General features: G+C 45.9%; 1 protein-coding gene across 11 annotated transcripts in view; it reads left to right on the top strand.

Moving 5' to 3' along the window:
* The window catches only part of TMEM164 (transmembrane protein 164), a 272,899-nt gene that overhangs the window by 220,449 nt on the left and 36,455 nt on the right, over positions 1–15,995 (top strand). For 8 of the 11 annotated variants that reach the window (XM_090265435.1, XM_090265427.1, XM_090265429.1 and 5 more), the window contains 2 exons: positions 2,715–2,815; positions 4,515–4,813. In XM_090265435.1, coding sequence (XP_090121561.1) covers positions 2,715–2,815; positions 4,515–4,721 — 308 coding nt within the window. In that variant the 3' untranslated portion in view covers positions 4,722–4,813. Of the gene's footprint in view, positions 1–2,714; positions 2,816–4,514; positions 4,814–15,995 lie in introns of those variants that run through there. The other 3 variants (XM_090265431.1, XM_090265430.1, XM_090265428.1) reach the window with 2 other exon arrangements.

Raw genomic sequence — 15,995 nt, 5'->3', positions numbered from 1 at the left:
ACAGAGCTCAAAGCTGGCTACCAGGGGCAGAAATCCATCTAAGAAGACATGCTTTGTTTGGTCCATTGAGCTTGCTTAAAACATTTTGAATTATTTGCCAACATCTGAAAATCAGGAAACTCCACATGAAAGGTTTATTTCTGGCTTGTGTTACAAAAGTGAAAAAACTGGCAACTCTGGGCCCATGTCCCTGCAGGTCAGTGATTGGATGGAGCTTAGTGGTGGTTGCCCTCTTAGAAAGGCTTTCGAGTTGGCCAGTTTCCAGCATCCCTTATGTCTCTTTGTCCCTGGTCAGTCCTCTGCTCCCAATTATCTGCCTGAGTCCTGAGGCATTTGGGCTTATGATCCTGAAGCACAGAGTGGATCCCAAAGCCCTCAGCCTGGCTCCTAAAGTCCTGCATGGCTCAGCTCGGAGCAGACCAGCTTTGCCAACCTCTTAAGTCTTCCTTCAGCTCCCCACCCCAGAACACTCACCTCTGTGGCCCCAACTCTTAAACAACTCTGTGCCCACTGAACCAGGAAGTAGTTCTTGGTTCCACACCTTCTCCACAAAGCTGAGTTTTGTCCTTCCATAATACAGGGGTGGACAAAAGTAGGTTTACTGTCGTTCATTAAGAAAATAGTACAATAACTAATAAAGACCAATACAAGAACTAAACTCTGTGTTTTGTATACTCACAACTCTGAACCAACATTTGCCCATCCTGTATGTGGCACAGACCTTGGTCACCACACCCATCATACTGGTTCATAATTGTTGACTGGCTTGTCTTCCTCCCTGCTTGACTGTGAATCTGAGATTGCAGGGAGCCTTTCTTTTTTATCCTCTTATCCCCAAAACTTTGCACAGGGCTTAGAATATAATAGGTGCCTAATAACTGATGAACAAATGGATGGATCACTGAAAGACTTACTTGAGGAAATACTACTCCAGGATGTATAATAATTTTGCCACCTACTTGCTTGGGGTAGAGGGCTCCGGTTTTCTTTCATTCTGAACCACTCCTTTCCAAGGTTCCATTCAGAGTGACAGTCACAACATTTATAAACCATACCCCTGCCCTACAAGCTATGGAATATATTTGAGCCTACTGTGTTGGTGGTTCTTAGTGATGATAAAGGGAAAATATATTATTCATGCTGTACCAGGGGAGGGAGTTGTCTGGCAGTTGGGACATGGCACAACCATTGGATGTGGCACATTCTTTAGTTACTTGAATAATAATAGTGTGGTAATTATAACATCTAACATGCATTGTACATTTATATTGTACCAGATCTCATTCTAACAGCTCTTGATATATTATGTCCTTTACTTCTCATAACAATTTTAAGAAGTAGGTAGGACTATTATGCCCATTTTACATAAAACTCAACTAAAATTTGGGGAGTTTAAATAATTGTTCAGGGTCATACAGCCAGTAAGTGGTAAAATACAGATTTAAAACAAAATCTGTTTGACCTCAAAATTAACATTCTCAACCTCCATGCTATACCCAATAAATGACATTTCTCTTCTAAAACATGAGGGAATGGTTGAAATAAATGTAGAAGTACAGAATACACACACACACACACACACACACACACACACACACAGTAGTCCCTCTTTATATCGCAGTTCACTTATCATGGCCTCACTGTATGATAGGATTTTTAAAAATATTATATTTAATTATTTATCATGGCTTTTTCGCTATATCACGGGATTTTGTGGTACTGTATACGTATGTTAAAGTTATGTAGGTTTAAGAGTAGAATAAATGTAAGGTCCTACTTCGCAGGGGTGGGGGGTCTAGAACGTAATACCTGCGATAAGTGAGGGAATACTCTGTGTGTGTGTGTGTGTGTATACACCCATTAGTAATTTTAAAAAAAGAAAGAAAAGAAACTCCTGAGGCATAGAGAAAAGAACCAAGGAGACACTCCGATGGGCTAGCGGTAGTTGCCTTTGGATAATAGAGTTCTGGGGATGATTTTCTTCTTTTCCTCCTCTTATTCATACTCTTTAACATTTTCTTCCTTTTTTAAAGATTTTATTTATTTTTAGAGAGAGGGTGAGGAAGGGAGAAAGAAAGGGAGAGAAATATTGATGTGCGAGAGATACATTGATCAGTTGCCTCTCTCATGCCCCCAACTGGGCACCTGGCCTGCAACTCAGGCATGTGCCTTGACTGGAAATCGAACTGGCAACCTTTCACTTCGCAGGCTGATGCTCAATCCACTGAGCCACACCAGCCAGGGGGTCTACTCTTTAACATTTTTTAAATTCCCTTTAATGAGCATGTTTTACTCTTTTAAATTAAATTTGAGTATCTTATTAACACAATATATTCAAAATATTGTTATTTCAATATGCAATTAATATAAAGTTAACATATTTTACATTCTTTTTCATATGCAAAATCTGTGTATTTTGCACTTAAAGTGTATTTCTAGTCACATTTTATTTTGTTTTATTTTATTACTTTTACAATAAATAAAACCCCTCTCTTTGTAATGGCCTCAGCATTATATGGCAGAACAGAGGCTGGGAAGGGGGCTGATTGGAGTACCCAGATAATCAATGGGGTTGTCTCTTAGGTAGCTGTCAGTGAGCACTGAAAGAGGGTAGTCAGCAGGCAGCAGCTGTGGCCTCAGCACCTGTACTTCATGAGGCAAAGTATAAATGGGTCACTAACTCTGCTATCTCACCATCTCTTTTTTTTCTTCAGGTGCTTATACCCCGGAGCCCCTCAGCTGTTTCCAGTGGGCCCTTCTCTCAACTGGCCTCATGTTCTTTTATCACTTCAGCGTCTTACAGATCCTGGGCCTGGTAAGTTTGGTTCTATCCCCTTCTCTCCCTTCTGTTTGGAGTTTCTTCATAAATCTTGATAATCCTGGTTGGCACTGGTGTATTGTTTTGTTTTGAAAATACAAGATGCCAAAGGCCAGGACATCAGATTGTTGTGTCTGGGTTGCTGATTTATGATTTGCAGCCATGGCTTCTCTAAAGAGCTTTCTGAATCCTTTCGTAATGGCTGTTTCTCTCATCCATTGGGAGGCAAGGATGCCGCCTTTCACTATGACCACTTGGGTCCAAAACAGTGGGCTGCAACTGGAAAGTGGTTTGCTATGGACCCCATGGGGAGGCATGACCCTGACCCTTACTCTGTGACTGGGTAGGCTTTTGGGCCTACTCCTAGACCCTAAGCTGTGTGGCCAGTGGAAGTGCGGTGTTGGGAGACCCATAGGAATTCTGGGGTGTTCATACCTGCCTGGAGCTTGGATGATGGCTGGACTCAGTATTTGAGTTATCCAGAGCCCAGGATTGCTGAATGCGTGGGTGTCTGTTGGTGACAAAATGAATAGGAAAAGCTCTGGGCTGGGGCTGGGGGCGGGTCAGGACACCCAAGTTCAAGTCCTGGTTCTGCCACTGCTCTGGGTGAGTCACCTCATCCTCAAGGGTGGAGAGCTCTCCACTCCTCAGTGTCATGGTACAAAACCCCCACCCTCTCCAACAGGTGGTGAGGACTTGTCTTTAATGTGAATGGGCTTGAAGGGCTTTGGAAGGAAGGTATAGTGACCGTCCTTGGGGCAGGAGTGGCATGTCTGGTTTTGTGTGCGAGCGGCAGTAACGTATTATTTTCCATGTGGAGCCTTACGGGACCTGGCAGGATTAGGGTGTGTAACCGATGTCAGCGGTGCCTTTGTAGAAGCAGTTACCTTCTGTTCCCCACCCTGGCATATTGTTCTGCTCTGGTTTACCTTAGGGTGTGGTGTGAGCTCCTTCCCAAAGGTGTGCATGCTTCCTGCACAATAAGGATGAAGTAGTATGACCTTCACACCCTTATTCACACTGCTCTCTACTGGGCTTTCTTGATTCCAGAGGAGTCACTGTCCTTATGTCACCATCCATATCATACTCGGTCCCACTTCCAGGCTGGCTCAGGCCACGCCTCCTAAAAGGAAGGCTCTGCTTACTCCATTCTTCGCCGTGACCCCTATCCATCCTTTATGAGTCCATTCAGGTTCTACTTACTTCATGAAATCTTCCTTGAAGACTTGGCCCCCATTCTGTACGCTCTGTAGATCCCCTGGTGGGGCAAATCTGGTGAGCCCCATCTGGTCTGAGGCCAGATGTGGTAGACAGATCACCCTAACTTGATTGGTTGCCAGTTACGTGGAGGCAGGGACCATGCCGTTGACTGTTCTTTTCTCCCATAATGCCTCTTCAGGGACTAGGCACATAGTGGATGCTTAGGAATAACAGCAGGCCTTATGCTCAACCCAAAAGGCAAGACAGAGCAAAATGAAACAGCTCTTCTAGTGGACAGCCTTCCCCATCACCTCCAGAGGGCTCTAGCCTTGACTCACTCATGAAACCTAGGGGAGAGAAATCCCATTATTAACAGGTGGGGATTTGCCAATCCCTACTTGTCTAGTTTCCCTTTAGGTAGAGATGGCTGAACTGGCAGAAGCCAGAGAAAGCCTAAGGACGGTGAACGCTCACTCTACCTCCCTTGTCCCTGCAGGTCACCGAAGTGAATTTGAACAACATGCTGTGTCCGGCCATCTCAGACCCATTCTACGGCCCCTGGTATCGCATCTGGGCCTCGGGACACCAGACTATCATGACCATGACCCACGGGAAGCTGGTCATCCTGTTCTCATACATGGTTGGGCCCTTGTGTAAATATCTGCTAGATTTGCTCCGGCTTCCAGCCAAGAAAATAGACTGAAGGTGCTTTTCTTTTCTCCCTGAGGAAACAAGTCCTGACTTGATTTGAAGAACACCCAGTTCTTAATGAAATCATGGGAGAGGGCAGTACAATGTTTGGTGTATTTCTTTTCTCCCCTCTCTATCCCTTTCTTCCACCACTCTTCCTTCCCCAGCTCTTCCTCCCAGGACATTGCCTGGAACCTGGGTGTAGTGCTGCGGGCTAGATTTTTCCTCCTCCCCTTTGCTCTTCCTCCCTGCTCTCAGTGGCCTTACATGGGGAGACAGTAGTCAGCAGCTTCACTCTGTTTGTTGGTGCTTTAACAACAGCTGGTTGAGGAGAATGGAAACAACAAGCAGTAGTTCTTTTGGCATTGAAGTGATGAGATTGGTTGTGTTTCATTTCTCCACTGCCAGGGACTTACAGGTTTATGCTGGGGTCCCCTTTTGTCTCCAGCAAAGCCCCCATTGTAAGGGGACTGAGGCCGTATTTCTATACCAGCAGCAAGCCAGGAGCCATGGGATTTCCCAGCTCATGGCTAAAATAGAACTGGCCAGATTCTTCCCATCGGTGTCCCATGACTCAAAGCAAGCAGCCAACCAGCCACACTCTCCAGGAGGCTGCCTGCAGTGGGAAATGGGACACTACCCAGCCCAAGGGCTTCATTCTGTTGAAAGGGGTAGAGAGCTGCTGCAATGGCAAATCTGAAGTGTGAATAAGGTTAAAATGTCCGCAACTAATTCTAAGCAGGACCCTGAGTACACTCTGCCTGTGAGAGCTGAGAACTGACCCACATCCCAATCAGAAGTGAGCATAGAGATTAATCAACGGAAGTGGTAACTTGAGAAAACAGAAAACAGATTTGACTCATATGCTCCATTTCAGTTTAATATTGGTAATAGATGCCACTTTAATCTTGAGTGCCCTTTAAATTTCTTTCTTTCTCTCTTTTTAAAGGTAGCTTCAGGGAAGGATGAGCTAGAGTTGGATTTTGTTTGTTTGCTTGCTTGCTTATTTTGCTTTTTGGCTTTTATTTGTTTGCTCATTTGTTTTTGGATGTTTGTTTTGGAGAATCCTTGCATCAGGGCATGTCTCCAGAGGGGCTCCTGTCAGTGCATTCTATTGTTTTACAGGATATGTCAGTATCCTGGGTTTGGGAAGATACAGATCCTGCTGGTGTTGTTTCCCTAGGGCCACATATCATCACTGTAGCTAGACCCGATGCTGAATTGTTTATCGTGGGAGGCATCATGTGCTCCACACCCTGCCTACTCCTAAGCCTATGTCTAGGCTGAAAGGAAGGTACCAAGGAATTAAGTCCCCATGGGTGCGGAGTCAGGTGCTCCAAATGGAAGACCTTTTGTTGAAAGACTTTAGGTAAGTCACGCATGGATATCCAGAAGGGAGACAATGGCTGGGCTTTTGCTGACCCCATGTTAGCTTGTACTAAGAACAGAAAAAATGGTTCAGTGACTTCCTCTGGTGGCATCTACTCCCTTCTCCCACTCAGTTGCCCTGGGCCAGTTCCAATATGTCAGATGTTACTGAATTAGATATAGATTGAGCTTCACTGACTCAGTGGTTATGATTTGAGCAAATGGACCTACAGGAGGCAGCAGAATGTAGGAGAGTTTCCCTGAGCAAGGTGAGGCCCAGGGCAGAAACTATGAAACTGCCCTTTTGCAGAGGCCTGCTGGCACTGAGGTAATCAATATCCAGAGTGTAGGGAACAAGAAGGAGACCACTGGGTACTCAGACCCCATGAGCTCCTTGTGACATGTAACCTTCATTTTCTGCTATCTTTGAGGGCTCGGACAAGTTTTTCTTAGTGTCTCTTACCCTAGGGTTGCCTTCCAGAAGAGGCACCTTCTGATTGGTCAGATTTGCCTTGCCTGCTATCAAAGTTCTGCGTGTAGGATGGGCTCATAGGGAAATGTGCAAGGCCTCAGTTCCCCTTCGCCTCTTTACGAAAGGAAAAGTTGGAAGGAGGCCATGGGTGGAGCCCTTGGGTGCCTGTCTTGCCCGTACCAGGACACGGAGTCTTTGTAGGAAGATGCTGTGCCTCAGCTGGCTATGGTGGCGTGAGTAACTGCAGGAGCTCTTTTCCTCCCTGTGTGGCATGACACAGGCTCCCTGCACTGGCTTGCCTCTAAAGCTTGCCTTTGCCCTGGCGACAGCTCAGTGTCCCGTTCTGGCTAGCATTTTCTGCTGCTTGGAAGGAAAGAAGAAAGTGAAAGCCATGTGCCTGCCCTGGTCAGGCCAAAGACAGATATACCTGTCAGGGAAGGGAATCAGGGAAGGGGAGATGCAGGGCTTCTGGGGGCCAGGATGGCTCAGAAATATGGAAGTGGAAGGAACAGAGAGCGAGCCTAATCCAGAGAGCCCACAGGGAGTCAGGGACTCTGTCTGAGGTTAGGGAGCAGCGTGCGTCTGAATTGGCTTGTGCCTCACTCTCACCTTGGGCCAAACCTGGCCAGAACCCAGACAGACTGCCTTGGAGGGTGGCACCCTTACCAGTGGGCCTGGGCTTCCCAGTCGCTCCCCAGTGTTTTGCTTTCAGTACCAGGGAGGTTCCCCAACTGCCCTGGCTAAGTTTCTGTGTCATTAGCCAGTGTGTGTGAGCTTAGTGTGTGTTTGAGAGAGTGTTTGTAGAAGTGGACCAGCTTCTTTTAAAACAGCCCTAAGAAGAGAAATGAGTGGTCCCTCAAGCCCCTGCGTAGCCTTGGGCAAGGATCTGTCCAGCTGTCCAACTTGTGGCATCAGCCATGCCTGCTTGTAGTTTCAGTATTTGGTTTTGGACACCAAGGATGATATGGCCCATTTTCTTCCCGGTGATGCATACCTCTGTGAGCTTGTGAGAAAAGAATAGGCTGTCTCTGCAAGTCGGTACTCCCTCTTTCTCCTTGAACTTCTCAGCATCCATAGAAGCTGCTTGCAGAGTGGTTGGGATAAGCTGTGTGGCAGGCACCCTTTACCATCTGGTACCACAAGTCTAGCTATCAAATCATCTCTTTTGCTGCAGCCTTCGCCAGAGCTTTGCTATTTATGCTGCTTGAAAATTCAGGCACAGCTCCCCACAGATAACAAGAGGTCAGCATGTCTCCAGGCACTGATGTTGGGCTGGTTGGTGCTGTGGTAGTAAGCTGGGTGGCTCATTAGGTGGTGGAAGGCCCTTTCTCCTGTTCCCTTGGCCAAAAAAGCTTCTCTGGTTCTCTAGATGTTGACCCAGAGTCATCTGTTGTCTTTGGAAGACTGAAGGGGAGATATGGGAGGAAGACAGAAGGGTAGAGCCCTCAGCTGGTGTGGCTCTGTTGGTTGGGTGTTGTCCCACAAACCTAAGGGTCACCAGTTCGATTTCCGGTCAGGGCACATGCTTAGGTTGTGAGTTCGGTCCCTGGTTGGGAGGCATATGAAAGGCAACCAATCAATGTTTTTTTTTTCACATTGAAGTTTCTCTCCCTCTCTTCCTCCCTCCCTTTCCCCTCTCTCTAAAATCAAAAATTAAAAAATATATATGTAAAAAAGAAGGGCCATGCATGACACTGCAGGATAATATGCAGGTGCAGTGATGGTTTTGGTAAACTTGGAGCAGGCATAAGTGGGGGGCCCCACAGGCCCTTGTGTGCTCCTTGACAAGGCCCCAGACTGAGAAGGGGTCTTTCTGCTGCATACCCTGCCCTTCCCTGCCCTGCCCTGCCCTCTGGGTGGTGGGTAGAGTCATGACAGGGAGCGAGCCTTCTTTTTCTGTATATAGATTGAGTCTGTGCTCAGGAAAACCTAGTCATTTGTTGTTGCTCTTGTCTGTGACATTCATGTACAGTGGTTTGCTGCTTAGTGGCATGAAACAAAACAAAAGTCATTTTAAGCAAAGCTCTTGTTTTGGAAACTTTCTTTTGGTGTCAGTTTTGTTTTGTATTTCAGAAATTCTTCATTTCTATTGGTGTTATTGTGATGGAAAAAATAAGATAGTCTGATCTGTAATTATTTCTGCCAGGAAATTGGCAAATGCCTCTGTTCCTCTTACACCCCACCCCAATCCTTCCTTATTCCCAAGGCCAATTGCTATGCACTGGGCAGACCCCTCCCTGTCACTTCTCCACTCTATGGCTCTCTAAAAGACCAGTCTTCTATAATCCCCCCTAAAAAGCAGCAGGGTGAGTATTTTTGCCAAGCCGGTTCTTGGTCGCTCTGCCCCTGCCAGTTGGGTCACCTCTTGGGGCATTTTGTAATGTGTTTTCCCTGTTTTCTAAAACCTTTTGATTGTACCAAGATGGTTTCTGCAGTCACCTTTGGAAATAAATGGTCATTAATTTATGTATTTAGCATTCTGAATTTTAGTCTTAGGTATTTTTGTTGTCAAGATCCCTGAATGAAAAGGAACCCTCACCATGGGACTTACTGTTACAATGTTTTCTTCAATTTACTGTTATTAAAAGGTTTATGAGAACCCAGGAGTCTTGGCCTTGCTTCCCAGACCCTCTCAGAAGGCCCCCTGCTTTGAAAAGGAGACAAAAGGGGTCCGTTGGTTCCCCACACCATGGAGGGGACCACCAAAGGGCAGTTGGCACGCTCAGCATAGCTTTGTCCTGGGAGCCATGTAGCAGGACGTGTGGCCTTGAATTCCCACGTGCTGCCTGCTTCTGCCAGTGCTGTCAGGGATCTGTGGGAGTCTTTTGCTCTTAGCAGAGCTTGTCTGCTGGGGGCATTGGCTGGGCTCATTGGGCCCATGTTGCATTGAGTCAGGCTGGATGATGACTGAGTTAGAGAAGGCAACTTTGAAACCAATGTGTTCAGGCTCACTCATCCCAAGTTCCCTGAGGGCTGGCTCTGTGCCAGAATTGTTTGACATGGGCCTGTGCCCAATGCAAATCAGAATGTCTTATGGGGAGAAGTGGGCAAGATAACTCTGTACTTTGGGAAAAGTCACACCTGTCTGCCCAAGTCTACCCACTGAACAGCCCACCACGGTGAGCATGATTAGCCTGGCTTGATGTTACACCAGACAGAGGCCTTCCTTGGTGTTTTACTGGTGGTGCTGCTTCTAGAAGGGACACAGCTAGCCAAAGTGTCCCGCAGTGCTGGGGGATCATCTCCTTGGCCAGTAGTTGGGCACCCAGGGTATCAGTGACGCATGGGCCTGCGATCCTGGGCCACAGAACCACCATGTAGGGCAAGCCATTTTATTGTCTTGCCAGCCCAGGTTCTCCATCCACAAAGCACTAAGGATGGCCATATGCCAGGTATGGTGCTAAATCCCTCCACACACAGCATCTCCTGTGAGTCCCAGAAAAGCACAGTGAGTTGACTGGCAATTCTGTCCCCACCTGGCTGACAGACAGAGCTACTAAATGGAGAAGCTGGATTGTGAAGCCACTTTGTTAGACTACAAAACCCATGTGCTTTACACTCACCCTCAGACTCCATGGTCTGTTTGGACTGCTGGGGTTACAGCACAGACCTGAAAGAGAAGGGAGGAAATCCAGGAGGAGAGCCAGAATATGACGTGGCAGGCAAGAGAGAGGAAGGTGAGACCCATGGCTGCATGACCCAAAGTACTCAAGTCCACATTTTTTCTGCTGCCAGAAGGCCTGATCCCGGTGAGCCTCAGAGCAGATCTGAAAGGAATAGGAGTTGGCAGGGGTGGGGGTGGGGCACAAGGGTCCGGGTAGAGCTGGCCTAGGCGAAGGAATGAAAGAGGCTGTTGGATGGAAGAGACAGAAGTTGGGCCCATGACCTTTCTATCTGTTTCCCTTTTCCAGAATTGCTAAATACCAGTGACCGAGGCCATGCCCTCCTCTTGCCTGGGCTAGTGCTTCTGTCTATGTCTCTGCTTCAGTCTTTTCCCTACTGCTGGCAACAGCCTTTCAAATGCAAATGTGACTGCTTCATTTTTGTGGGCCCTGTAAACATCTAGGCTCCCTCTCTTCCTTCTCATCCCTCCCCCAGGAACCATACACAGGGAGAGACCCCTTGCTCCAGGCATACCATACCCCATTTACTCATGCCATTCTATTTCCCAGCTTCTTTACCTTTTTCTTTGTGCTGTTTTCTTGGCTCCCCACTCTCCCTTCTCGTCCAAAGGCCTCAGCTCAAGGGTCAGCTCCTCTGTGTAGTCTTCCCTGAGCCCCAGTTCACATTAGATTCTTCTCTTGGCTCCCACAGCACCTACCTCTCACTCTTGGGCTGTCATCTGCCCCCTATTGTGTAATTCCTTAAGGCTTTCTCTCACTCTGTGGCTGCTGAGCTCCTTGAGTGCAGGTGGGGTGTGGTTTGTCCTCCAGCCCCTGGCACTGGACCTGCTCTGTGGAAGGTGACAGATGAACAATGATCTTTCTTGGAGTCCTGCAGGCACGATTATCAGATTATCAGATTATCATGTGACGGAGACTCCTTGACCTCAGAGCTCCAGCTTTCACCCATCCTGTAAATGCTCCTCCCTCGGCTGTGAGCCTTTGTTTGCCAAGGCACCTCAGGCTCCAGCCTCTGGGCCTCCTTGCTCAGTGGCCCATTCTGCTTCTCTGCAGGACTCTCTGTGGCTGGGATCTTGGATGAGGTGGTGGTGTTGGGATGGAAGAGGACTGAGACACTCTGTTCCCCTGACTGTAACCCAGACCTCTGGGTGGGAGGTGAGGAAGGCATCATCTATCTGCTTTACCATATCCCTGGCTCGTCCTCAGCATGTTCATCCTCAGTAGAGTCACCCCTCCATTTCCAGGGCACACAGGGTTGGGGTTTGCATGGCAAAAGTCTCACCAGCCCATGGAATGCGTCACCTACACCTTGGAGGGGTACAGAGCAGCTTGGGATGGTTACCATCTGATCCCCCAGTGAGTTTTCCCCTTATCCGGGCCTACCAAAGCCAGTGCAGGAACAGAGATACACAGATGTCAGTTTGACAAGTACAATGGCTTTTTCAAAGGATATGTTTGCTAATCTTGGCAACAAGCAAGGCTGGCTGAATCCAAAGTCGAGAACTCTCTGTTACTGCGTATACCCTCCACTCTCCCAGTCAGCACTTCCCAGCATCTAGATTGCACATCTGGGATGTCTGAACTGCTTAATAAAGGGGTTTAAGTATCTCCCAAGGAGGCAGTAGGGAAGGCTGCCCCTGCTGCTAGCGGGCGACTCAAAGGGCTTTGCCTTCACCGCTGACTTCCTAACTTTTCGGCAGTTTCTCCTACATCTCACCCGGACAGTAGCCTCAGTGTACCACAACGAGCAGGTCTTAGCAAGGGAGGATGATGTTTCCTTGATGTATCTGTGATAGGTGACAAGGCCCATAGAATAGCCCTGTGGATGTTCTCCTTTCCAAGGACCACCCGCAGCCGTACTGCTCCAAAGACCAATTCACACTGATCTCTTCTGACTCTCCTATGTCTGTCCAAGAGGCCTGCAGAGGTGCTGCCCGCTTTTGCTGTCCCTTCAGCTGTGCTTTCCTCTTCCCTCATTCCCAGGACCCTTCATACCTTTGATATTACATTTTCAGAAAGACCCTGGGGCTCTCTAGTGTTCTGCCCCCTGACAGTGGAGGTGCCTTCCTGTGCACTCCAGGACACCCCCTCAGATTTCTGGAATATTGGAACTGAGAAGACAACACTCATACAGGAGCTTATACATTTGCTTGCATGTCAGAATCACCTGAGTTTCAAAGGCAGTTTCAATGCCCAGGCTTCACTCCAGCTAATAATTCAAAGCAAACATTTTTTTTTGTTTGTTTTACTTTTAAGTTTCCGGGTTGTGAGTCATGTGTTTGAACTGACCATCTGCACCAGTGTTTTTTGTTGTTTTTTTTTTTTAATGACAAGTTTAAGGTATAACAAAAGGGATAAAGAATAATATCAAGATTCAGCTTAAGAAAAAGAATATTACCAACACAGTTGAAGCCCCCTTACTCCATAGGTTTGGAAAGTGTTCCTCAGAGCTTCAAGGAGGCTGGGGACTTGCCTTAGAGGCCTCTTAGGGTGTGGGGATGGATGAGGGCAGTGTGGTTGGGGTTCTGGCCTTTCCCCATACTTCACCCACAACAAAACCAATTTTATTCTGTTCTGTACATTGAGAATGTATAAACAATTGCATTAGGAAAAGGGTTTAAAAACCACTTATTTAAATCACCCTCACTAGTACTGTCTCTGCTTTATTGTAGATAGTGGTCATAGTGTAGTAGTTGAAACAGTAGGGCGGTAGGGGTTAGCAGAAGGGGTCTGCAGTTCCAGTTCTCCATCCTCTCTAACGTCCTGGGTGCCCTTGCTCAAGTCATACCTGTCTGAACTCCAGGGAAGCTGTGAGACATCCAGTGAGATAAACGGGTGTGAGAAAGTTTTCTAAACAATCAAGTTCTGTCCAGTGTTAAGGGGATTCTATTTCCAGACAGGGTGGTTACTGTGCTTGTTCTCAGAGCACAGAGGTTAGCTGTGATTTTGACTACTCATCCACTGTGTCTATATGGGTATGGAGGGGAGGTTGTATCTCATTTTTAAGGAATTTTTCTCTATTTTATTGAGTCTGAGGCCTTTTTTACATTTTCATATCTCTAAATTTGGGATACATTGTGTAAGCAATGGCATGGCATACTTTAATCAGCCACTTGTTTTTCTCTTTCTGTATTACATAAAGAAGAGGATATTGTAATTCCATGATCATTAATTTTGTTTCCTTTTCCTTTTCCCCATGGGAGTCACCCACCTGGCTAGAGAATACCCCTTTGGAAAAACTCTTTATTTCCTTATTTCCCAACCACAGCCTGGCCAGACAGCTCAGCCTTCTTCCTCAGGGAACTCCCTCCCAGGGCTAGTCATTGCCAGAAATGAGCTACAGGTGGAGCAGGAGAAAGGAGCGCCAGCCTGACCTGAACTCCCTGGTTGATGTGAGTAGCTGTCTAGCCCACACAGAGGAAGACAGTGATTTTCTCACCTTTTGCAACAAGGTGGAAGAATAGTTAGTTAGTGGGCCTTTTAAAGAACAGTAGCACCTTATCCTAGGGTAGCCTAAGCCATGGACATTCACTGCAGTTGGGAATTACCACAAAACTTCCCTCAGTCCTGGAAGCCACTCTAATTAAGCTTGACCCTTCCAGCCTTTAGGTCAAGCTCTTCCAGAAGGGGAAGGGCTGGCTCCAGTGACATCTGTGGATATTTGGGTACAGGAAACAGTTTTTGGACATTGCTCCCCCAGAAGACCCAACTTGGCTTCAGACATTCCATCTTGCTCATCTTCTCTACCCTCTTCCCACCCCACCAACAGCTTAGCAAGATGTGATCAGCCCAGATTACAGCTGCCCTCATGTAACTAGGTTAAAGTGTTGATCTGCTTGGGCCCCTCCTGCAGGGGCCTCTTCCAAAGCTGATGAGGCTGATTATGGGGCTATTTCTGACCCTTACTTGCATATCCAGAAGCCTGGGGGCAGTCCTCCTGTGACAAGAAAGACAGTAACTAAGGCTGGACAACCAAGGGCAGAGTCTGCTACCCTTGAGAGCAGAGCTGTCAGACCTCATGTGCCCTTATGAAAGAAAGAGTCGAATAACAAGTTTAAGTCTCTGGATTTTCAACTTTAAGAACCAAACCAATGAATCAGTTTTCAGGGAAGACCTTGTCCTATATCTTTGCCATCTCCAGCCCTAGAGAGAGAGAGAGTGGATGGTCAAAATGAAGTCTTCAATGGTGGTCCTAGCCTCCACTGAGTAGATTCTGTGCATCTGAGAAATATTGTCATTTAACCTCTCTGAGCCTCAGTTTGCTAATCTATAAAATGACAATAATAATAGTGCCTACTTCATAGAACTGCTGTGAGGATTGAATACATAAGGCACTTGACACAGCGCTTGGCACATTGTAAGAATTGTTTACATAAATGTTAGATACCACCACTACTGCCATCATTGTCACCATTATTTTCCTCTTATCAAGACAGTAGAGTGAATTATTAAAAAAACTCAGTCTCTGGAACCTGACAAACTTGGTTTGAATCCTGCCTCTGCCACTTTGCAGCTAGGTGGCCTTTAGTAACTACAATTCTTATTCTATAAAATGGGAAATTCATTACACTGTTGAAAAGTGTGTAACATGGTCCTTAGCTCACATATGCACTAACTAAATATTATGTTATAATTATTAAAATTGGGTGATCAAGATCAGTTGTTGCCAAGGCTGGTGGGGAGGGAAGGATGATAAGGTGAAGCACAGATCATTTTAGGGCAGTGAAACTATTTTGTATGATATTATAATGATGACTACATTTCATTATACAATTGTCAAAACCTTTAGGGTGTACAATATCTAGAGTAAACTCTAATGTAAACCATAGACTTTGGGTGATAATGATGTATCCAAAGTAGGTTGATTGATTGCAAGAAATGTACAACTCTGGTATGGAGTGTTAATAGTAGTCGGGGGAGGCTGTGTGGGGAGAGACAGGATGGCAGGGAGTATATGTAAACTGTACTTTGCTTAACTTTGCTATAGCTGTAAACACATTAAAGAAGAAGCTCTAAAATCAACACCCAAATTCTACACCTTCAGGAACTAGAAAAAGAAGAGCAAACAAATCTAAAGCCAACAGAAAGAAGGAAACAATAACGATTAGAGCAGAGGTAAATGAAAGAGAAAAAAATAGAACCATTTAAACAAATGGTTGGTTCTTTAAGAAGATTAACAAAATGGGAAGATCTTTAGACTCATTAAGAAAAAAGACACAAATAACTAAAATTGAAAATGAAAACAGATGTCACCACCATCCTTACAAAAATTAAAAGAATTATAAGAGAATATTACAAGCAGTTGTGTGCCAACAAATTAGTCTGGATGAAACGAACAAGTTCCTAGAAACACACAAATTACTGAAACCGACTCTAGAAAATAGAAAATCTGAACAGACTTATAACGAGATTGAATCAGTAATCAAAATCCTCCCAACTAACAGGCTTCATTGGTGAATTCTACCAAACATGTAAAGATTTAACACTAGTTCTATTCAAACTCTTTGAAAAATAGAAGAGGAAAGGACACTTACTAACACATTCTATAAGGCCATCATTAGCCTGATACCAAAGCCAAAGATACTACAAGAAAAAAAACCACTGACCAGTATTCCTTATGCCTATAGACACAAAATTCCTCAACAAAATATCAGCAAACTGAATACAAGAGCACATTAAAAGGATTATACACCATGGCCAAGTGGGATTTATCCCAGAAATACAAGGGTGGTTGGTTCAATATAAGATAAGGAACTAATGCAGTACACCACATTAATAGACCACAGAAGGAAAATGATCCTTTCAATAGACTCAGAAAAAAGCA

Source organism: Furipterus horrens, unplaced genomic scaffold (genome assembly GCF_987537825.1).
Source record: "Furipterus horrens unplaced genomic scaffold, mFurHor1.1.pri manual_scaffold_17, whole genome shotgun sequence".
NCBI lineage: Eukaryota > Metazoa > Chordata > Mammalia > Chiroptera > Furipteridae > Furipterus > Furipterus horrens.
The sequence above is the reverse complement of the archived record's forward strand: the minus strand, read 5'-3'. Positions and strand labels throughout refer to the sequence as shown.